A 23,807-nucleotide genomic window follows, 5' to 3' on the forward strand; every position below is an offset into this window, starting at 1 on the left:
TTCAGTACTGAGACTGGAGTGAGCATTACCAAAATAATTCATAGCTGATGGCTAGGTGAAACCCCTATGCCAGGGGAGGGCAACCTCTTCTTTATTGTGAGCTATTGAGTAATGAGGGATGAAAAATATCACAAGCTACCCCCCCACCCCAGAATGTTACCAAGTTTTGCTCAAAATGCTACCAAGTTTGTCCTCAAAAAATAACATGGTCTAAGAAGAGTGCCCAGATTGAAGCTATTCGCTTAGTGGCACAGAAAAACATTCTGTGAAATAAAAGCTTTAAAAACCAAAACAACAAAAACCTCCTGCAGATTTTCTTGCCATCTTTTACTGGATCTGTTAGGGCAGTGGTTCTCAACTTTCTACATCTGATGTCCTGCCAATCACTCTGTCATAAAATGTATCTTACATCCCACTTTGACAAAAACAAAAAGCCCACTCTTTCCAAGAAGGTTATTTGTATGTTTGTAGGAATGTATGGTTGTGTTTTAAAGAGATATGCAGAGGTATTTTTGGAGTAAATATTATTGCTATTGTTTAAAACACAAGCAAAAATCATTCGTAGTTTAAAATTATAGTTTAAAATTATAATTATAGTATAAAATCATAGTATAAAATTATAATACTGTTCAGTATAATTTTTGCAGTTATAACTGTAACAGCAACTCCTCAAATACATTTCCTGGTGGGCAAGTGGAATGGAGGTGGGGGGAGAAGATTGGGAGAAATAAATATCCTAATCTAATAGCATGCAAAAGGTTCAAAAAATATTGTGACAAGTAGGGTCAGCAGAATGCATGTTCCATTTCCAGGTGACGTGGGGAATGACAGAGAATTAGTCATTGTAACAAAAATGCTGAATCTCACTTAGACTTCCTCCATGCCCCACTGCTGGTACATATACCATTGGCTGATAACCACTGTTCTAGGGGATGCATGAACTCCTCTGCAGAGGCTGCTGAGCTACTGGTAGCTCAGAAGCTATCTGCTAGAGACCCCTGCTCTAGCTGGCATGAGTGGAAAAACTGCACTGATAGATGTGCTTCATCTAGGCATGTGGGAATCCCCAAAACGGAGTCCATGTCTTTCAGTTACCCTGAAAAGCCCTGAGACTATTAATCAACATGAACCAGTCACCAATGCAGCTTGAATCTGTGACCATGGTTCTAGAATGAACCTCTCATGATAATCACAGGGCCTTGTGGGAAAGAACTCTTCCTCTCCAAAGTAAGTAGTAACTTGATTATGCATTTCCTCACCCCCACTTGATTATGCATTTCTTCACCCCCACTCCATACCACTGGCAGGATGGGGAAACACACAACTTAATGCTACCAAGATATAGACAAGCCATTTACAAAGATCAAAAATTCATCATGAAGCTGCCATTTATGCGTTTATTATAACAGAAACTTCTGCCTTTGGTATATAATCATACTTAAATCTGTGTTAGCAATCATGAGCAGAAAACCAAGAAGTGGAAATTATTCTCGATAAATGAAAGGAATGGACTTGTGTCCATGGCATCTGCCTGCCAAAATAAAAACTCTGTTTTACAATAAAAGCATTGTAACTGAAAGATGTTTGCTTCCATTACTAGCTGTTGAAACTACCAGTTCCCTTCCAGGGCCTTTTCTTCCATCAAGCCTCCCAAGCAACTGACTGTGGCAGCATCACAAGGTTGAAGAATCAGGAGAACTCTTATTGTATATATAGTAATTTAAAAGTAAAGTGCAGTCCGGCACTTGTTGGCATGATACAGCTAAATCACAGAAGACTCCATGGCACACTGTGGTTGACTACAGTTCATAAGACTGAATTAATTTACCATGCACTGGATAATCTACTGCTGAGTTTGAAAGGTCTGCTCTTACGAACAACTAAAAATGGTCCCCTCTAAATTCTCCAAACATGCATCATATCAAAAAGGCTGCTGAGAATTGTAGCAAGGAAGCATGACCTTGAACTAAACATAGCAAGACAAATGTAAAATTACAGTAGTTTATAACACAATCATTTATGCAGCCGAGAACTCAAAACTAGACTAAAATGAACCATGCCGAATGTTGTGAGAATTTGTTAGAATGTTGTGAGAATGCTGAACAAGTCACAAAGGCCCCTTCCGCACATGCAGAATAATGCATTTTCAAACCACTTTCACAACTGTTTGCAAGTGGATTTTGCTATTCCGCACAGCTTCAAAGAGCATTGAAAGCAGTTTGAAAGTGCATTATTCTGCATGTGCGGAAGGAGCCAAAGAATCCTAAATTGAGATCACTTGTTTTATTAATTTCCCCCTTCCCATTTCGTGGAACAGCATGAAAGGGAGAGATGTTGTAGTTTTAGCTATCTTCCCCTCTGTACCACCCAACCTGTTTTCATGCAAGAATAACTGTAATTCTAGCTGTAATGTACGTAATCAAAACAAAATAATTAATAATTAATATTTACACACACATTTGAAAGTCCCGCAGAAGATGAAATACTTGTGAAAATGAAGGCATATGAGACTGTTTTGTTCCTACAACAGTAACGAAATGAAACAATGGCAAATTATTAGCAAAAAAGAAAGATGCAGATGTATTCCAGCAATGAGAAGAAGAAGAAGAGTTTGGATTTATATCCCCCTTTTTTCTCCTGCAGGAGACTCAAAGGGGCTTACAATCTCCTTGCCCTTCCCCCCTCACAACAAACACCCTGTGAGGTAGGTGGGGCTGAGAGAGCTCCGAGAAGCTGTGCCTAGCCCAAGGTCACCCAGCTGGCGTGTGTGGGAGTGCATAGGCTAATCTGAATTCCCCAGATAAGCCTCCACAGCTCAGGCAGCAGAGCTGGGAATCAAACCTGGTTCCTCCAGATTAGATACACGAGCTCTTAACCTCCTATGCCACTGCTGCTCCTAGTCATAGTCAGGCACTATGCTCTGTAGCTTAACTGTCAAACTCGTGGCCCTCCAGATGTTATGGACTACAGTTCCCATCATCCCCTGCCAGCTGGCAGGGAATGATGGGAACTGTAGTCCATAACATCTGGAGGGCCACAAGTTTGACACCTGTGTTTTGTAGCCAAGGCATGCGGCACTTTTTTAGATCTGTTCTGCTTCAGCTGGCATGGGAAGCTACTATTGCTCAAGTGTTCCGCTATTGCCATTTTTTATGATATTTTGGTCCATTAGAAGAATTTGTTGCGCTGGGCTATTTTCTGCGGGGGATCGGGCGGATTGGCTACTGATCTCACCAAGCCGTAATTTGTGTACCTCGCTGAAAGTGGGGCGTGGGCATTCCTGAGATCCCAGGCCTCTGCAATAAGTTACACCTGTTACAAGGAGGGGCTCTTATTACTATTTCTGCAGTCGTGGAGGGTGATGGTCTCCCCACAGACTTCTTTTAAGTGAAGGCCCACCCCTGAGCAATGGAATCCCCACCCCAAAACCTTTTGTATGGACATGTCTACAACATAATTTTTCAACAAATATGAAACCAGCTAAAGTATTATAGCTTTCTACAGACCAGCCTTGGAACTGAGGTCTTGTTGAAATAGTGGCAATTTTTTAAAAAAGAGTCCTAGAAGCATCACAGTATTATACTTTCAAGGGTATTTGTGAGTTTTCAACAATTTTGGTCAGTTTATATTTATATTGTAAACTTATGCTACAGTTTATAAATAAAATAAAATAAAACCCAAGTTTTCAAGATTCTGTTCAATACTAAACTCCACAGTAGAATACATGGCTAGATCAAAGTCATCTAAAATTTACAGAGCAACGCAGGAATAAAGTTCCCATATTCAATTTGCGATCTCTTTTCTATCAGAACTGTTGGAAAGGAAGTCTCAGCAAGGAATCTCTTTCCCTTCATTCGATACTCTCTGGGGGAGGCTGTAAGCCTTTGCTATTTAAGGAAGCCTTTGATTAATTCGTTTATTTACTTTCCCTACCACAGCAGGAGGGAACTTGTCAGGCATGCAGTGCTGAGAACAATATCGATCCAATCATCAGGACTCCTCAGTCAGCTTTGCCATTAATGGCAGCAGGACTACTAAGCTTTAATTCTATCACTGAACATCTACAGGAACTTAGGCTGCAAATCTAAGAACCCATCCCTAAGAACCCTAAGAAAATGGGCTCACTTTTGAGGAGGCTTACTTAATATTGCTCCCTTTGGTGTTAACCTTCTACTGAAGCAGATCTGGGTGGATCTGCTGTAAGCATACTAAAATGGATGAAAAAAGTAACCTTTTGCCCATCCTTTACAAGAGCATACCCCCACCCCATATAAAACCCTTGAAAATTGTAGAGCTAAACAACCATGAAATGCAAGAGCTACAATCTGTGGCATTTCCATGGGGATAACACTTCATGCGTCTGATTAAATGTTCACAAAAGATTAGGCCAAAATAAGACTGAACTCACATGTGCACTGTAAAGTGCAAGAAGGATGAAATGTGATTGCCAAGCAACCTTCTTGTGATCCGGAAACCTGATAGGGGTGCATTTAAAATTACCTTTGTGCTTCTTGGAGATGTACACCAACGGTGAAAGCGGAGGCTAAAAAGTGTTTTAAAGGGCACATGGGAACGTTGTCTACATCTGCTATTCTTTAAAATGCTGCAAACCTGCTGTTTTTACTGCTGCAGATTAACATAGCAACCCCTTTGCACACTGAACTAGGGCAGGAAAGATCTGGGTTCCAACTGCAGCTCAGTCAAGGATTCGCTGAAGATAAAAATGTGGCATGTCACTATCTCAGTAATTCATCATCTAAAGATCTCAAGTTAACATTCATAGGGGTGGGGGGAGCATGGCAAAGAAGAGGAAGGGGTTAGAGAGGTAGCAAGGGATGGCTGGGAGTGGGGGAGGTGGCAAGGGAAGGCTAGGGGTTGGAGAGGGTGACTTCCCAGGGGAGGGGGTGGGGGATTCTGCTGGGCTTTTGGCTGATCTGAAGCTGGGCCGCAGAGGGCCCAGCAGAAACCTCCCTGCCCCCTCCCACACACTGGACCGGCTTCAGCTCAGGAGGGGAAGGGGGTGGGGGAAGGACTTTGTGGGGGAAGTGGGAGGCCTTTGCCAGTCATGGAGCAGCAGCTCCGTGGGCCGGCAATGGCTAATGGGAGTGCAGGATGCACAGGGCCTGGGTACCTGTGCGTCCTACATGGTAATTGCCTAAGGGTTCATCATCATTTCGTTTGAATCCCTAGCCAATTATATATTTTTAGATTTCTATCTTATCCTAACCTTCAGGGAGCTCAGGGGAGTATGCATCAGTGTGGTGTAGTGGCTAAGAGCAGGTGGACTCTAATCTGAGGAACTGGGTTTGATTCCCTGCTCCTCCACATGAGCGGCAGAATCTTATCTGGTGGACCAGATTTGTTTCCCCACTCCTACATTCCTGCTGGGTGATCACGGGCTAGTTAAAGTTCTTCGGCATTCTCTCATCTACCTCATCAAGTGCATGTTGTGGGGAGAGGAAGGGAAAAGAGTTTGTAAGTTCCTTTGAGTCTCCTTACAGGAGGGAAAGGGGAGTATACATCCAAGATTTTGAAGGGCAAGATAAAAAATAGTCCTATATGATTAGAACTATCAACTGAAGAATTCTGTCCAAAGGTGTATAACACTTGACATATGCTGCGTTGGTGGTCTTGGAAAATATGCTGCAGTTCTTTTGAAACTGTTGTGACTGCCTAGTTTCTCTGCCTAATGAGGTCAGTGCTCCCCAATAGCAAGATGGTTCATTTCTCTCAGGAATAAAGATGTTCAGACTTGAATTTTAATGATATATGGATTCATGCACTGATGTGCTCTGGGAGCATCTGTAGAAGCTATGGCGTGCTGCACCAACTTTTCTCAAGTGTTCTCTCTTGGTGTGCATTAATTCAAGGGCTAACTAATCCCATTCTTGCTGATGCTGCTGTTCTGCCTTATGCGCAGTCATACATCGATGCATTTCTCAAGAGGAAAAAATACAATGTGGTTCCATTCTATTTTTCTCTTTTACAATTTGTCCTTTAAGGATGGGCTGGCTAATTGCTCTGTTCTTGGGACTAATCTATTCTCTAGACAGTAGTCTAGGGACAGGGACCATCTGACTCCCTCACAGATGGTGGGGCTCTCTAATAAGGTTGGTATCCAGGTGGCAGGAGTTCATTAGGAATGAATGTGCTTCATGAATGATCCCCTCAAGAAACAGATTGCCAAATACAGTTATATTAGCATGATGCCACACTTCTGCTACTGCACCAGCAAGCAGCATCAAGGAAATAATAACTTGGAGGAACTGTCCTAAATGGTTAATTTTTACAATAACAGAGAATAACAACACTTTATATCTTCATGTTTCTTTTACCATGGGAGCACCTTGCAAGGAAGACAAATTTAAGGTACAACTTGAAAAAGATGTAGCCTGATTTGCGCTGACATGAAATTTGATCTGATCAGAGGTGGTGAACCACATGATTTTGTTTGCACTCATTATGGCAGGATGCAGAATTATGGTACAGTGATTTACCGCAGAAAATCAGATGTGCCCAAATGAGTCTGAGAGCAGTTAACCTGAAGAATTGTAATTCTAGCTGTGATGTATGTGCGCAACACATGTACAATACAGACACTGCAGAGCTGAGACTGGCTGAGACTGCTTATTAAACAATGCTTAGTGGCATTCTCAGGTTTGTTTTCATGTAATGCAGAAAAAGCCTTTAAAGTCAGGATGATGGCACCAGTAACTTCTTGACATATCAAGTTGGGTTCCAATGGTGGCAAACAGTTGCTGCTTCCTCCCTCAGCTCTCTGGAAAAGATACCTTATGTGTCACTAGTGCACAAATGCACATACACATAGATTCAGCACATATACATAGATTCAGCAAGGGTCGAAAGAGGGTCCCAATCCCACTAGCAGATTGACCCAACAACTACTACTGGTACCCAGAGAAAGAAAGCAAATGTTACAGCTTGTTCTTTAATGGACATAGGTCAGGGGTTGACACTGGGCCCAGCCAAGTTGGCCGTGAGTCATTCTGGGACCCCAGGGCCCCAACAGGGCCCCAACAGAAGAACAGTTCAGAAGTACTGGGCGAGTAAATTGAATGGATGTCTGAAACTTTTCTAGAGACGGTTTTTCTGAATCTGTTTCAGAAAAACCCATAGATGGAGGTACAGATGATTAAAAATGATTTAAATAAACAAACAAACAAACATAAGCTATGATTTTCAAAATTTCAAGCAATTAAATTGGTTGCAACATAGCAATAATGAAAAAGAGCTAAAACATATTAACACGTCTTATTTTGAAAGATATGCCACTGCTCCAAATATGCATATTTTTAATACTCCTTTATAAAACAAATCCTTACTGACATCTTTGAGAAAAATATGTTCTGAAACTCATTTGAATCCCAACAATAAATTCCTTGGGTATCACAGCTTTAGAATTTGCTAAAATTATAAAGAAGATTCAAAAATATGTCCAGACATGAAGGTATTTTCTTATAGACACAAAACTAGGTACTCGGTATCTAAAAGAAATGGTATAGTGAATATTATTATAATTCTAGAGTCATTCTTATTTTTATTCATATTGTTTACTCAGAACTGCACAGAAAACCTATGTAGAACTGTTTGCTTCAGAATCCATCCTGCACTAAGGCTGGGTCATCCAAAAAGATAACATGCAGACATGTAGCTTTTGTATCTTTCCTTAGGGGAGTTACACAGTCAAGGATGATATTTTGAGAGGACTGAAGAAGCAACCCCCTCCCACTAACATTTGTAATTATTCTGCAAAAAGCATCTCTGTTTCAAGTTATTGTGGTGTAAAAAGCAACAAACAGCAACAGCAACAAAAATACTTGTGTGTGTAAGTGTGTGTGCGCAGGGGTGTGTGTGTGTGATAGTGAAGCCTTTGAACCTGGCTGTTGCCCCCTAAGTGAAACATCTTTGTCTAGCCTCTAGACAATTGACACCTGAAATGATGCTCCAGTACATGATTGTGTTTATGGCTGAGATGGCTTTTAAGAAAAAGCAGAAGACAGCAACTCATTTGTTTTTCTCCTTTGCAATACTGAAATGAAATCTGTGACTTTCAAGAACCATGTGAGATTTGCCACACAGCAACTATAAAGAGCTAGAAAAGAATTACCGGTAAGCTCCCAATTGATATCAGCTCCAATGGAGTTATGACCACTGTAGCCTTTTTGTTGTTATATATGCAAAACCAGTACTGTTTTCTGGTAAAGTAGCACTTAATTAGTGTCAGTACAATATTCTATGATATGCCTTTCTGTGTTTTTCTCCAGGCTAATCTGAAGCAAGTCTTTAAGGAAACAGATGTTGGGAGGTTTTCAAAAATTAAGCAATTCCTCCTTTTCTTCTTTGAAGCGATGCATTTGACAGCAGCCGTGCACACACAATACTATGAACAACTAGACACAGAAACATCTGAAGTAACTTAGTGGTGCCATTTTAGGACTGCTTCCTTGTCTCCTGGGAGAATTTTAGAAATGATTACCAATGGCCTCAGTTTTTAACCTGACATATTAGATTTCCTCACAGAGTTACAGATTTTGGAAGATGCATCTCCAATTAACTGACTCTTCTCATGATACAGAAAATTGTATTGTATGTTTCATTCTGAGGGCAGAACTTCACACCTCAGTTGACATGGGTGACTGCTAAACACAGTATCCTGGATTGAATCCGCTTCCAATATGGTTTATGTAACCCACAGTGCAGTTGTACCACAATGTGTATTTCTGATCTCTTGCTCCATTTTTTTGTGTCTTCTGGGTAAAAGAGGGGTAGCAGACAATGTGATGGCTTATCTGATTGGTAATCAGCAGTTACATGTAATAGCAAGAGATCTGTCTATAGGCTCCCGGCTCTGTCATCTGAAGAGTAGTATGCAGCAGTAAGAGTAAAAGAAAAATGGCCGTGTGTGTATATGTGTGCGTGTGTGACAATTAGTCACAGCCACTGTTTTGATTGTAATCAAACCATTACTAGCTTAATCACTAGTCAGGCACTAATTATTCAATTAATTCTGTTAGACCTATTGTTAAGCATTTGAACTATAGCCATACACACATTGCCTGACTAGTAGATTCTAAGTATGCTACTGTAGTTACATCCCCAGCAAATGAAGACTTTTTCTAACCCAGTGTATTGCATGTTTTAATACTTGTCCCCATGAAACAGCTGCCGAAACTATCAAAGCTCAAGGGGGTTTATTTATTTATGGAATTTATTCTGCCTTTTGGCATTCAGCCCTCAAGGTGGCTCTTGTCACCCATATGTATGTTCATGCCTTCTTTGAACACCATTAAAAAAAATTTAGGTCTTGCAATAAGTACTGATGCTTTGTATGTCAGTGTAGTTTATGAGGCTTTCACCTTTTCATCCAACAAATAACATTTTCCCAAGCATAGAGATGAACCTTTACCTTTTCAAACGGTGTGTGTGTGTGTGTGTGTGTGTGTGTGTGTGTGTGTGTGTGTGTGTCTGTTGGCCAAACAATGCTAAACTAAAAAAATAAAATAAAAAAGCTCATTTTTTTCAACAAGGCAATTCCAAAGTTTGGAAATCTGATCCTATTCCTCATGATGCCATTAGTAGTGCAGCAAAGTCTATGAACTTCCCCTTTCCTTCTACAGGAAAAAATGGGCAGCAATGCTAGTTATAGGAAACATAAAAGCGGTTTGCAACATGACAGGGTTTTAACAGCTCACTTGGTTTGCTAACTTGATTAAAGGCAGTGTGGTTTATTAGTTAGAGTGATGGACTACAACTGGGTAAACCTGGGTTCAAATCTACACTTTCATCAAAACTTGCTGGAAATCATGGAACAGTCCTGGGGAGCAGACCATACTTAAAGAAACCAAAGCACCATGGCTATTATGTTGCATATTTAGATCTCATCAGATGCTCCAAGCTATAGTCTACAGTCCACCTCAGAAACAGATGTTAGTAGCGTTGTATACTCTGTCACAGAACTCAACATGCTAGACCTTCTTTGTAGTAAAATGCTATGCCTGGGTCCTAGTGCCTACCTGACCCTGCTTCTTCTCAATTCGTCTGAAATACATTTTGGCATAAACGCTGTTGTATTAAAGTACCATGTTTCATTAATGCACAAAAAATGGTTTTGACAAAGACAGCGTATAAAAAGAATAATTCTCACATTCATTTGGGACTATATTCTAAGATGGAAGCATGCAATTTTCTCAACCATTGCACTTCAACTGACCATACCACTGGCGTAATGCCCATTGGGCAAGGTGGGCAGCTGCCCAGGGCATCACCTTGTGGGGGGCATCAAAATGCTGGGTTTGTTTTTGGGTATTTTAGTGGGTTTCAATTTTTGGCCTGCAGGGGGCGCAGTTTATAGGCTAGCGCAGGGGTAGGGAACCTGCGGCTCTCCAGATGTTCAGGAACTACAATTCCCATCAGCCCCTACCAGCATGGCCAATTGGCCATGCTGACAGAGGCTGATGGGAATTGTAGTTCCTGAACATCTGGAGAGCCGCAGGTTCCCTACCCCTGGGCTAGCGGCACCAAAATTTTAGCGTATCATCAGGAGACTGGCCTTATACTACCTCCCAAGTTTGGTGAGGTTTGGTTCAGGGAGTCCAAAGTTATGGACTCCCAAAGGGGGTCCCCCTATCCCCCATTGTTTCCAGTGGGAGCTAATAGGAGATGGGGGCTACAGTTTTGAGGGTCCATAACTTTGGCTCCCCTGAACCAAACTGCACCAAACTTGGGGAGGTATCATTAGGGCAGTCTCCTGATGAGACCCTGGAAGTTTTGAGACTGTGCCTTCAGAAATGCGCCCCCCACAGCCTGCAACCCCCATTGACAGCAATGTAGAAAACTCAATGAAGAACAAAGATTCTTGGGCAAATTTCTAGGATGTTCCTGTAGGGGGTGCATTTTTGGATGTATTGGCCCCAAAATTTCAGGGTATCATCTGGAGATGATGGCACCCCCCAAGTTTGGTGCAGTTTGGTTCAGGGGGTCCAAAGTTATGGACCCTCAAAGGGTAGCCCCCATCTCCTTAGCAAAGAATGGGGGATGGGGCACCCCCTTTGAGGGTCCATAACTTTGGACCCCCTAAACCAAACTGCACCAAAATTTGGGGGTACCATAAGGAAAGTTTCCAGATGATACCCTGAAATTTTGGTGCTGATACATCCAAAATGCGCCCCCTGCAGGAACATCCCAGAAATTTGCCCAAGAATCTTTGTTCTGCATTGAGTTTTCTGTATTGCTGTCCATGGGGGTTGCAGCTGGGGGGGGGGACATTTCTGAAGGCACAGTCACAAAACTTTCAGGGTCTCATCATGAGACTTCCCTGATGATACCCCCCAGGTTTGGTGCAGTTTAGTTCAGGGGGGCCAAAGTTATGGACCCTCAAAACTGTATCCCTCATCTCCTATTAGCTCCCATTTGAAACAATGGGGGATGGGGCACCTCCTTTGGGAGTCCATAACTTTGGACTCCTTGAACCAAACCAAACCAAACTTGGGGAGTAGCATAAGGACAGTCTCCTGATGATATGCTGAAATTATGGTGCTGATATGTCTAAAAAGGCACCCCCTGCAGGCACCAATGTCCTGGTGCAAAAAAAAATTTGGTCGTGGTGGAGTGGGGGGATGTGCATCCCATGGAGGGGGGCATCCAACTCAGGTTTTGCCCAGGGCTACAGTTTGCCCAGGGCTGCCTCGTTACGCCCCTGGACCATACTAACATCTTTTTGTAAGACAGAATATATACCCAGATACACTCACTCAGTGGCTTGGTAGCCACATGTAGAATTTCTGAGCACTGCTCCCCAATGTGGCACCCATTCCATGTCGTAAGAAACTGGGCAAGGACATTCCCACGTTGAGCGTTTGGTTTGCCTTAAAACAGCTGCTTCTGGAGAGACTGGAGATAGGCAAGCTACCTGAAATGTAAGCCTCAAGCTAGGAAGGCTCATACCCTCCAATATCCCTGAACTTTTCCCCATACCATCAGCATTCTCATCCCAGCACATAGCAGCATTTTATAGGAAAGGAGGCTGCCCACAGAGAGATCTTCCTCCTCCTCCTCCTCTTGAAAGTTCACAAAATCAACTTTTGTTTTTCTGTTGTGCTTCAATATAATTGAACTCCCTGCCCTATGCCAACTTTCACACATGAAGACCCACTCACATGTGTCCTAGCCATGTGCTCTTGGGTTCTGACACACCTGACATGCTATTCAGACCCACCCTCTCTCCTCATGTTTGCCCCTCTTTGGATGTAGTGCCTGGAATCACAGCTTGCCCCCCCCCTTTCTGCCAAGTGATCTTGCTTGACTTTCAGGTCTTAAGAAAACATCCCTAATGATTCCTTTGCGCAGATGAAGATATGTCATCCTCTCCATTTCTCTATTCTGTTACTTCTTGAACCATTTTACTATTCTCTGAAGCATGTACCACTTTGTTGGGGGTAACAAAGGGTACCAGAAATTATAGAAATTTGCTATTTTTGTGCTGAAATGACTACTTTGCTCTGACTGTGTGCAACTCTGACTTTTCTCAATAAACAATCCCTGATAAATAAATACATAATACAATGATAAATAAATGATAACGTTACTGTCTCTATTTTCCTTTCTAGCCTGACTTGGCATGCCATCACCTGCACTTCAATGCCAAAATTCTGGATATGCAATATTTGAGTCTGAATCTAAGTCCAGTTCTCATGGACAAGGATGCTTACATGTGTTGCCCCAAGTACACTAACAACTGCTCTTTTAGTGGTCATGAGGAGTGCCAACTGGCTGGAAGTCTATTAGGCAGGGGATCTAGGATCTAGGTTTTTATTTATTTGTGTAAAGATGTATAACCTCAGTTCTCTTCCCAATGGAAATTCAAAGCACCCAATGAAAAGTCAAAGTTCACTCATCCTCAACACAACAATCCTGTGAGGTACATTACTTGAGAGTGATTGACTGACCAAAGGTCACCCAGCAAGTTTCTACACTAAAGTGGGAACTCAAGTCTGGGTCTCTGTATTGTGCTGAGATTGAGGCGGGGAACCTATCAAAAGGAGGTATGGCTCACAGCTTTTGTATTATACAGTTTGTTACTCTGTTCCAGAGTGTATTCATGGTGGCTTTTCCCTCTAGGATATCTCACTTCAGCTTTAGATTTGTGCAGAAACTGCCTAAGACATTTTGGTGCTCTGAGTCAGAGAGCTGATAATTTTCTGCCCCGAAGTCTGCTGCCTGAAGTAAGGGGCCTAATTTAAAGACGCTGTCCTTGCAATGCTATTGAACATTGTTTTTTTCCCATCAACAGATTGTCTGAGGAGGAGAGCACAGTTACAGCTAAGTAGTTTTCCTATAAATAGACCCACAGGTGAGGGTGTGCATGTGCAAAACTAGAGGCACTGGGAGTAGCTTCTCTAGAATTCAGATTCCTTTTCTTGGAAGCCAGTCACAGTTGTGTAAGGGCAGGTTGCAGTCACTGAGTGGATCTTATAAGCTGCAAGGAAGACAGCCCCTCACAACTTGAATATTAGACCTGTATCCTTCAAGGTCTCCTCTCATTTAGCCACATGTGCTTTTTTTTTCTTTTAGAGCCTGAGGGCCAATACAACTGCAAGACTTGAGTATCTTGCATCTGGGGAGTTAATGCATTCTTCTTTGCTGATGCTGGCTGGGGTGTAGGGCTGCAAAAACTAATCTCAGAGCATAATTCATGGAGCCAAGCTTGGGGAGGCCCACCGCAAGACTTCTGTTCAAGCTGGGATCTTCCTGTCTTATGCAGGTGGCCTGAGCAAGAACCATCTATTTGACCTGACTCTTTTCTGTCAGCACTTGCATCCTTCGAGGACTGCCACGTTACGTTGCATAAGACTGCAGGAGTGGGGGATGGAATTGGCTGATTGGTATGTGGGAATGAATGGTCTAGTGGGAGAATCAACTTTGCCTCCCAATAGGATACACCACACACACAACCCAGGTCTCCAATTATTTATCAATAAATGCAGTTGAACATAATCATAATGTATTTGATAAGAACTCCCCTTGTTTTTGTCTCTGAGGGGGGGAAAAGCAACAGACAAATCAATAAACTCAAAGAGGTTGTTTGTCACTAGGTTGGCACCCTTTACTTAAAATCCAATGCAGAGTCTGAAGTTCGACTTTTCTAAATAAAGGCATTACAGCCCACAGGGAGAGGGATGAGTCCTGCACTAATTAGTGCCAGTACACCAGGGACAAACAGGCCCATCTACAGGGGAAATTTGTTTTGGAAACTGATTGGCTCAATCAGATGGCAGCTAACATTCCAAGCCCCAAAATAGGATTCCAGTACCCCAGCAGAAATTATTCTTTCTCTTTAAAACAACAATAGCTCACTGGAAACACAATGCAATAATAAATTCAGCATTATTACAAGTAATCCTTCCAGTAATATTGTAGGGTAGGTAAGTCTTGTTATCTTGATACATCAGATGGGGGCCCAAAGGCTTAAATACATATTGTGCTCATATGGATCACAGCCTTAACAAAACAGTGGCCAAAAATGCACTGTAATCCCAGGTTAGAATGCTGGGCTTTCTGAGAAAGGAATATCCATTCTCTTTCCAAGGGCTTTGCTTTTCAGAACACAACTGCTGAGAACGTGTCTGCCCAACATGACCACTGAGCATCCCATAATAGACTGTTAGCTGGACACTCGCACACTCACCAGGCAGTTCATGATTTCTGCTCCATTTGGATTCACTGTTAGCGCTTCATCATACAATTGCTTAGCCTCCTCCAAGCTGCCGTTCATCTCTGCGAGCCTCCCACGCATGTACAGCACAGTGTGAGATGTGGGAAAGAGACTGGCTGCCTCCTGGATACAGAAGCCCGCTTCTTTGAGATGCTGTTGTTCCATGAACAGTTCAGCTAACAGGGGAAAAAAAGAATTTATTTTAATGTGTTCCTAATCTTCATTTCAGCAACTGCAACTCAGAAATGCTGAAAGTTAGTGGTTTAAGAATGCAATGTAAAATGTATCTGTTTATGACAGAATTGTTTTGAAAATGTGCTTTCTGGTGAGTTGGGAATTATATATTTTAAGAACTTCTAATAGTGGCTTATTTCTTGGCTATACAATTGTTCTTTTTTAATCTAATATAAGGATAGAGGAGATCCTCCTTTGTGCTGGTAGTAGTTAGAATTCCCATGAGTATGAGGGAAAGCAAGAATTCCCCTCATAAGTATGAGGGAAAGCAAAAAGCCAGTGAGAGCTACCCACACTATCCCTTACAGTTACCTCATTTTTTCTATTCTATCACAAAGCTTCACATCCAGCTCTCTTCACTGCTTTGCTGTCTCTCTGGCCTACATAGAAAGTGCCCTGGAGGCATTACCCTTGACCTCTGATTCTTGCACTTAAAGTACTTTCCTATCTCACATGAGGTCAGGGGTAGGTTTAGGTGGGGCCTGGATTTCCCCCAGAATTACAAGTGATCTCTAGCCTGTAGAGCTCAGGTCATCTTGAGAAAATGGCAGTTGTGGAGGGCAGATTCCATTTAATCACATCCCTGTTGAGTCCTTCCTCTCCCCACACTCCAGCCTCCTCAGCCTCTACCTTCAAATCTCCAGGAATTTCTCAAGTCAGAGGTGGCAACCCTTGCTTATCACAGGGTGTTGTATTTATAACCCAGTCATTCCTCACAACCTCACAGGTGATTCCAGTGTTAAATCAAGTCATGACTGGTTCCATGAATGACCAGGTCTCCTCATTCCCCATAGCTACTTCTTCCATGGAATATGTTCTGTGACTGGAAGGAAGCCGTCTGGAGATCCCAGGCAGAATCTTTTGCCTGCTGTCTATCCAGATGGCAGCGGTCTCCAAATTCTGTTAATTTAGGCAGATTGTGAGAGGGGAGGCAGGAAAGTGTGAGTCAGTGCTCAGCTTTTGTGGCCTTTTCTTACATGCCCAGGTAATGCTGATTGACACTTTGAGATCAGGAAGAAATTTTCCTCCAGGTCAAATTGGTTTAGGCCTCCTGGAGTTTTTTTTCCTTCCTCTAGTGTTACGTAGAGTTCTAGGGCACAGTCTGAGATTGGGGTATGGTCAGTTTTAGGTTTTGGGTTTTTGTTACAATTTTGGGAACAATTTATGACTGAATTAATTAAATAAAAATAATAAGCTGGGTTAGGGTTAAGGCAAGGTCAGTGGTTCAGGATTGCCTTAGTGCTACGTTGAGTTCTAGGGCGCAGTTCGAGAATAGGGCTATGGTCAGTTTTATTTTTCGGGTTTTTGTAACGCCGTTTTAACGCCGCTATAAGGGTTAGAGTTAAGGCAAGGGGAGTGGTTCAGGCTTGCCTTAGTGTTACGTTGAGTTGTAGGGTGGAGTCCAATATTAGTGGGACGGTCAGTTTTAAGTATCGGGTTCTTTCCTTTTTTGGGAACAATTTTTGACTGAATAAATTAAATAAAAATAATAAATTAGGGTTAGGGTTAAGGCAAGGGCAGGGGCTCAGGCTTGCCTTAGTGTTACGTTGAGTTCTAGGGCGCAGTCCGAGAATAGGGCTATGGTCAGTTTCACCTTTCGGGTTATTGTAACGCTGTTGTAACACCGTTGTAATGCCTTTGTAACGCCTTTGTAACACCGTTACAACGTCATTATAAGGGTTAGGGTTAAGGCAAGGAGAGCGGCTCAGGCTTGCCTTAGTGTTACGTTGAGTTCTAGGGCGGAGTCCAGTATTAGTGCGATGGTCAGTTTTAGGTTTCGGGTTCTTTCCTTTTTTGGGAACAATTTTTGACTGAATAAATTAAATAATAATAATAAATTAGGATTAGAGTTAAGGCAAGGGTAGGGGCTCAGGCTTGCCTTAGTGTTACATTGAGTTCAAGGGAGCAGTCCGAGAATAGTGCTGTGGTCAGTTTTAGGTTTTGGGGTTTTGTCACAATTTTGGGAACAATTTTTGACTGAATAAATTAAATAAAAATAATAAGTTAGGGTTAGGGTTAAGGCAAGGGCAGCAGTTCAGGATTGCCTTAGTGTTATGATGAGTTCTAGGGCACAATCCGAGAATAGGGCTATGGTCAGTTTTATGTTTCGGGTTTATGTAACGCCATTGTAACTCCATTGTAATGCTGTTACAACACAGTTACAATGCTTTTTACAACGCCATTGTAACCCCGTTGTAATGCTGTTATAAGGGTTAGGGTTAAGGCAAGGGGAGCGGCTCAGGCTTGCCTTGGTGTTACGTTGAGTTCTAGGGTGGAGTCCAGTATTAGCGCGACGGTCAGTTTTAGGTTTCGGGTTCTTTCCTTTTTGGGGGAACAATTTTTGACTGAATAAATTAAATAAGAATAATAAATTAGGGTTAGGGTTAAGGCAAGGGCAGGGGCTCAGGCTTGCCTTAGGGTTACGTTGACTTTAAGGGCGCAGTCCGAGAATAGTGCTATGGTCAGTTTTAGGTTTCGGGGGTTTGTTACAATTTTGGGAATAATTTTTGACTGAATAAATTAAATAAAAATAATAAGTTAGGGTTGGGCTTCAAGCAAGGGCAAGGGTTACGGCAAAACCCTGAAACTGACCATAACCCTATTCTCGGAGTGCGCCCTATAACTCACTATACATTAAAGCAAGCCGGAGCTCCTGCCCTTGTCTTAAACCTAACCTGAATTTATTATTTTTATTTAATTTTTTCTGTCATAAAGAGATCCCAAAATTGTAACAAAAAAAATTCAATTAAAAAGTTGGTTAGGGTTGTTGTTGTTGTTGTTGTTGTTATTGTTATTGTTAATGTTAATGTTAATGTTAATGTTAATGTTAATAATAATAATAATAATAATAATAATAATAATAATAATAATAATAATAAAAAAGGCAAGGGCAGGGGCTCAGGCTTGCCTTAGTGTTACTTTGAGTTCTAGAGCGCAGTCCGAAAACAGGGCTATGGTCAGTTTCACATTTTGGGTTTTTGTTACAATTTTGGGAACAATTTATGACTGAATAAATTAAATAAAAATAATCAGTTAGGGTTAAGGCAAGGGCAGCGGGTTAGCATTGCCTGTCTTGGCAATGAGAAGGGTCACTGGTGGATGTGGGGGGAAAATTGTGAATTACCTGTATTGTTTAGGGGGCTTGACTAGATTACCCTTTAGGTCCATTCCAGCTCTATGTTTCTAAAGCCTTAGGTAGGGTGCCTGGGGTATGAGATCTTGCAACTTTTTACTAGAAATGATAGGGACTGAGCATAGACATTTATTCATGCAAAGCATTTTTAGCCTATTACTGCAAGATGTAAGGTCTCTGCTTAGCCTTGTAATAGGACTGAAAAGGTTACAACCTATGCTTAGCAACAGAAATGCCTCAAATGCAGAATTAAGATGAAAACACTTCTCAGCCACAATGCTACATTACATTATGAAGAACAAAACAAGTTGACTCTGCAAAATGGAACACACCGCTAACCTTTAGCACTTTCCCTAAGTTCTTCAAATGCTTTACCTACATTAGCTCCATAATCCTTACAATCCTAGAAAATGGGTCATTGTCAAGGCTGGCAGTCTGGAGACAAGCTAACACCAAGCAGGCTGTTGAGCCAGGAAGCAGGCAGACAGTCAAGAGCAGTTCTGGCAGTACCTGTGCAACAAGTTGTGCAGACTCAGAAGGCAAGCACAAGCTGGAACTCTATTGCCTCCCATGTGTCCCCTGCCCCTGCCCTGTTGAACTGGTAGCTGCAATATCACATTACCACCATTTGCAGTGGTGGTGGTGGAAAGTGCCAGCAACTCACAACTGACCCAGAAGATGTTCAAGACAAGAGACGAGCAGGGTGGGTTGCCATCACCTGTGTGTATAGAGCTATTTTGGGCTCTGGCAGAGCAAATTCTCTGTTCTGTAGCTTAAGAAGGTTGAGCGTAGGAGGCTTCAATGAACAGAGATATACCCTGGTTTGATCTTCAGAATTTTTCTAGTCAGGACCCGCAATATGGCCAGATACAGCTTCCGCCTCCGCCAGCATTGCCACTGCTGCTGGTGAGCCCAGTGCAGCCACTCCCCACACCCCATCAACTCTGCTTCCAGCATTCCCCCTGCAGCTCCAGCCCCACCAGCTCCTCATACACCTACACCAGCAACCCTGGAATGGTCTGCAATGACTTCTGCCCCCCCCTCCCTCCACGCACCGCACCATCGCTTTTGCTACCGGCGAGTTAGGTGCAGCTCCCCATCTCCATTGGCAGACCTGTTGGCTTCCATCCATCACACTGCCACAGTCACTTCCAGGTGCTACGTGGCTCCCTGCTTCTCCATCATCTCCAGACATGTTGCATATGCAGATGGTTTTGTTTTTTTTGGGGGGGGGGATTTAACCTCCCAGTTGAGTTTTGATTTTTTTCCCTTCAGATTTGCAAACCTGGGAAGTTCCCCCAAGTTTTCAGAAATATCTGTATTTAGTCTGCATGTTCCAAATCCACAGATTTAAGCATTAAGGATTTAATTACTCACTTCACACTCAGATTATAAGATGGAAGCTGCATTTTTTTTCCTGAGCTCAGTTTAATGAGATTTCACATAACTGAATAATTACAAAATATTCATACCAGAGAAGAAACTGCACTTGTTAACACACAGCCACAGTATATAGCAGATAGGTCAATATATATATAAGCCATAGAACAATTACTTCATGTTGAACAAAGTAAATAGGGGAGCAGCCCCATTTTTATTAGTCCTTCTGTTCTTCTAATATATATATTATATATTACAGAAGGACTAATAATATATATATACATATATATATACAGAAGGACTAATAAAAATGGGGCTGCTCCCCTATTTACTTTGTTCAACATGAAGTAATTGTTCTATGGCTTTTTACAGGGAGAAATATCGAACAAGAATACTAATGCAGCTACTGACACTATCAATTCGAATTTTTTTGTTAATGGAAAACCTAGATTTATTATGCCCGACATGCAACGGTTATTAAGTCATCACAAAACCTTCAAAAGAACGCATTTCATTTTAATTGAACCATTTGTTTAAAACTGAAAAATCTGACACTGAAAGAAATGTGGTAGTTCTTCATTACTATGGAGGAAATATATATATTAATTTATAAATCATTATTATTTCATTGCCTGGAAACCCACCTTTAGTTAGCAGCTAAAAGGCTGGAATATTGCCACAAGAGCTGACTCCATTATAAATTGCTGTTTCATTTGTATCGAGGAGAAGGTCTGCAAAAATATTTTTGAATTTCCAAGCACCAGCTTTAATGGGGGTGGGTGGGATTGTTCAGGCTGCACATAAATAGCTATGTATTGAGTTGTAAATTAAGAGAGCACTTTTTATTTGAAGGGTATTCCGGATGTGATATGTGGTACTGCAACAGAGTATAAAAAAGAAAGTAGTCAAGGAAAATATTCTAAAATGAGTTTTTCTGCTAACCGTGATTGGTAGCTTTTGTTTACTAAACTGTGACTCCAGGGTAAGAATTTAGAAATGAATGAGTGGGGGAGCTGCAAGGACTTGGCCAGACAAAGTCATTTTCAATGTATTGTCGAAGGCTTTCGCGGCCGGAATCACTGGGGTGTTGTGTGGTTTCTGGGCTGTATGGCCGTGTACTAGTAGCATTTTCTCCTTACGTTTCGCCTGCATCTGTGGCTGGCATCTTCAGAGGATCCTCTGAAGATGCCAGCCACAGATGCTGGTGAAACAACAGGAGAAAATGCTACTAGAACACGACCATGCAGCCCAGAAACCACAACACCCCAATGTCATTTTCCCTCCCCCACTACTTCTGCTGCTTCTTCCTTGAGAGCTCTCCTAGCCTCTCCCTTTCCCCTGCTTCCTTCTTTCCTCCCTACTCTCCCTCCCTACCCATCAGCTGCGCCCTCCATCTTTAGCTTTCTCACCTTCCCTCCTTCTGGCAGCACCCTAGGAGATTCGCTTTAATATTTTTGACTCATTGAACATTGGTGATACTGACTCTTTCCATTTATTGGAACGCAATATGAATGTTACAGGTTTCTTGCCTTATGTACAATGTTTATGGGATCTTATACAATGTTTATGAGAATTTGTTACTAAGTACTGTCCCATTACGCTTCTTAGGTTGCCTAAGTGCCCTCATTGTATGTTTTGTTATTACATTTATATCCAGTTGCATATTACTTATAATATAATCGCTATATCTTTATGAATGGTGTATGACTTATCTATTGACTTTATATTCGAATTAATTGCATATACCAATTAGTTCATTGCCTTGTGTCACTATATATACAGTCCATGCTTCTTAGGCTTAGCTCCCTAGGAGAACCAGTTGTGTAGTGCCAGCCACCAAGTTAGGCCCAGTTATGCAGTAAGGAATCCAGTTATGCAGTAGGGCAACACATTTTCCCTCTAACCCTTCCCCACATTATTTCCTTGCCCAATCAAACCCTCATATCCTTACCTGTCCCTGCTTCCTTCTCTCTTTCTCATCCAGTGACTAACCTACCTTTTATCTGCCTGCCATCTTCAGCTATATTATTTATTCACTTCATTCATACGTCCCCTTTCTCCACAATAGGTAGCCAAAGCAGCTTACATCATTCTCCTTTTTACCCTCACAACAACCCAGTGAAGTAGATTAGGCTGAGTGTGTATGAATGGCCCAAGGCAGAGTGGGGATTCAAACCACGGTTTCCCAGATCCTAGTCTGAAAACCTAATCACTACACTGTTAGAAGCTGACAGCCAACTACATTTGAATTGTATGTACTGCCTGCCTGAAAGGTGTGTAGTTAGCACTCAGGTGGGTTTTGTTTTGTTTATTGACTGTATTGCCTGTTCTTGTGTTACACTCTTGCTTAAGAAAATAAATTTTAAGAAACAGTTTGGGCTTTCTAGTGTTGTCCAAATTGCAAGAACCCAGTGTCACACTACCCATATTGATACAAAGCCCATCTTACAGGGCTGGTGTATTTAAGGTTTGCGCCCCAATTGCATCCCAATTTTGGGGCAAACCAGAGGTTGGAAAGCAGAAGTACTGCCTTAGGGGAACCTTCATGAAAGCCCCTCTTTCCACCTGTGGGAATCTTCCATGGGAATCAAACCATTGTATTATTTATTATCACATGGTCCCCTTTGCCATGTTGCCCATGTTTAAAAATAACTTTCACTGTGAATGTTTTTTGTTTTGTTTTAGAGTTTAATGTTTATTCATTTTTAACAATTTTAATGGTTGTCCATATATTTTATTCCTGTACACCTGTCTCAAAAGCCATATTGCTGTGTTGGTGGTGGTCACTGTCCACAGTACCCCCGGGGTGGGGGGTGGGGGGAGGAATGAAAATCCATGCAATAGTGGCCAAAATCACTTTCTTTCACTCAAGCTATTTTCCAGATTGCTTTTGTAGAAACTGGTAATGTTAGCTGGTGATGGCTTGTAATCCCCATGGTGACATTAGCTTTTCTTTTCTTTTCTTTCCTAGTCCTTTTTTTTGAAGCACTGTTATTGTTGTGCCTTCATTTTAGTTCTAACCCTCTGTCTCTTGTCAGTAGTGCAAAGCTGAAGTCAGCCATCTGAGTGTTATTAACTACTGCCAGAGATTTCCAGAAGTGTTTACATGAAATGCACATCACAACTATCACAAGCGGCAGAAATATTATTAAAGCTTTAAATCTCAGCCTACTTGTTCTTTTTCTGTAGGTTTTTTTTTTGTGGGGGGGAGGGGTTACAGCCAAACTAAATTGTACTTCTTGTGACAGGCAATTGTGTTTTACCCCAAAAATGTTTGTTTGTTTGTTTATTTAATCAATTTTATATACCGCCCTCCCCCGAAGGGCTCAGGGTGGTGTCCAACATCAATCATAAAAACATTTAAAATCAGCTAAAACAATCAATGCCCAATAATTAAAGAACCATACATACATTACAGACGGCTTCAAAACTCCCACCCCTCCCCCTTTCTTGTATCCACGGGAGGCCAGATGTTTATTATATGGTGAGATGCCGATGTTACCCTGGCTGGCCAAATGCCTGGCGGAACAGGTCCGTTTTACAGGCCCTGCAGAAACTCTGTAAGTCCCGCAGGGCCCTGATCTCACCTGGGAGCCTGTTCCACCAAGTAGGGGCCAGGGCTGTAAAAGCCCTGGCCCTTGTAGAGGCCAGCCGGATCGCTTTGGGGCCAGGGATCACTAGCAGGTCTGCCTCCGAGGAGCAGAGGGGCCTAGAGGGGTGATACACGGAGAGACGATCCCTCAGATATGCAGGTCCGAGGCTGCGAATGGCTTTAAAGGTCAGAACCTTTACATATTTCCACTTGCTCCTGCTTGGGAACACGATTGACACAACCTTTTTTGATATGAAAAAGTCACCACACATTTTCAGCAGCTGTCATCTACTGATGGAAAAGTTATCTTTGGGGATGTCAGTCAGCCTTCTGCTAAGATTGCCAACTCGTGAAAGACGCAAGTCCGGTCACTCAGGGGGAGGGCTGCCAACTCCATTTTTGGAAATTCCTGGATATTTGGAGGTGAAGCCTTGGTGGGGGCAGGGTTTGGGAGTAATGGGACCTCAGCAGAGCATAATGCCATGAAGTCCATCCTCCAAAGAAGTCAGTGTCTGCAGGGGAACTCATCTCAGTAGTCTGGGAGATCTCAACCAAGCCCCACCTGAAGGATGGCAACTCTATATGGGCCTAGTCTGAGGGACACAGTGGAGTGAAACGATCAAGGGGCGGAGCCAAGATAAATGACTAATTCAAAGGCAGATGGTTGCCTTTTTCTGCTTCTCCTTATTACCACCCCTCTCTCTGGTTTAAGGAATATCAGGAAAGAAAGGGAAGTG

At 42.2% G+C, this 23,807-nt stretch overlaps 1 protein-coding gene across 1 annotated transcript in view; it reads right to left on the minus strand.

The window, feature by feature from the left end:
* TTC7A (tetratricopeptide repeat domain 7A) overlaps window positions 1–23,807 on the minus strand; it is a 197,949-nt gene that overhangs the window by 27,846 nt on the left and 146,296 nt on the right. The window contains exon 17 of the mRNA XM_048504819.1: window positions 14,705–14,907. Coding sequence (XP_048360776.1) covers window positions 14,705–14,907 — 203 coding nt within the window. The remainder of the gene's footprint in view (window positions 1–14,704; window positions 14,908–23,807) is intronic.

Source organism: Sphaerodactylus townsendi, linkage group LG01 (genome assembly GCF_021028975.2).
Source record: "Sphaerodactylus townsendi isolate TG3544 linkage group LG01, MPM_Stown_v2.3, whole genome shotgun sequence".
Lineage (NCBI taxonomy): Eukaryota > Metazoa > Chordata > Lepidosauria > Squamata > Sphaerodactylidae > Sphaerodactylus > Sphaerodactylus townsendi.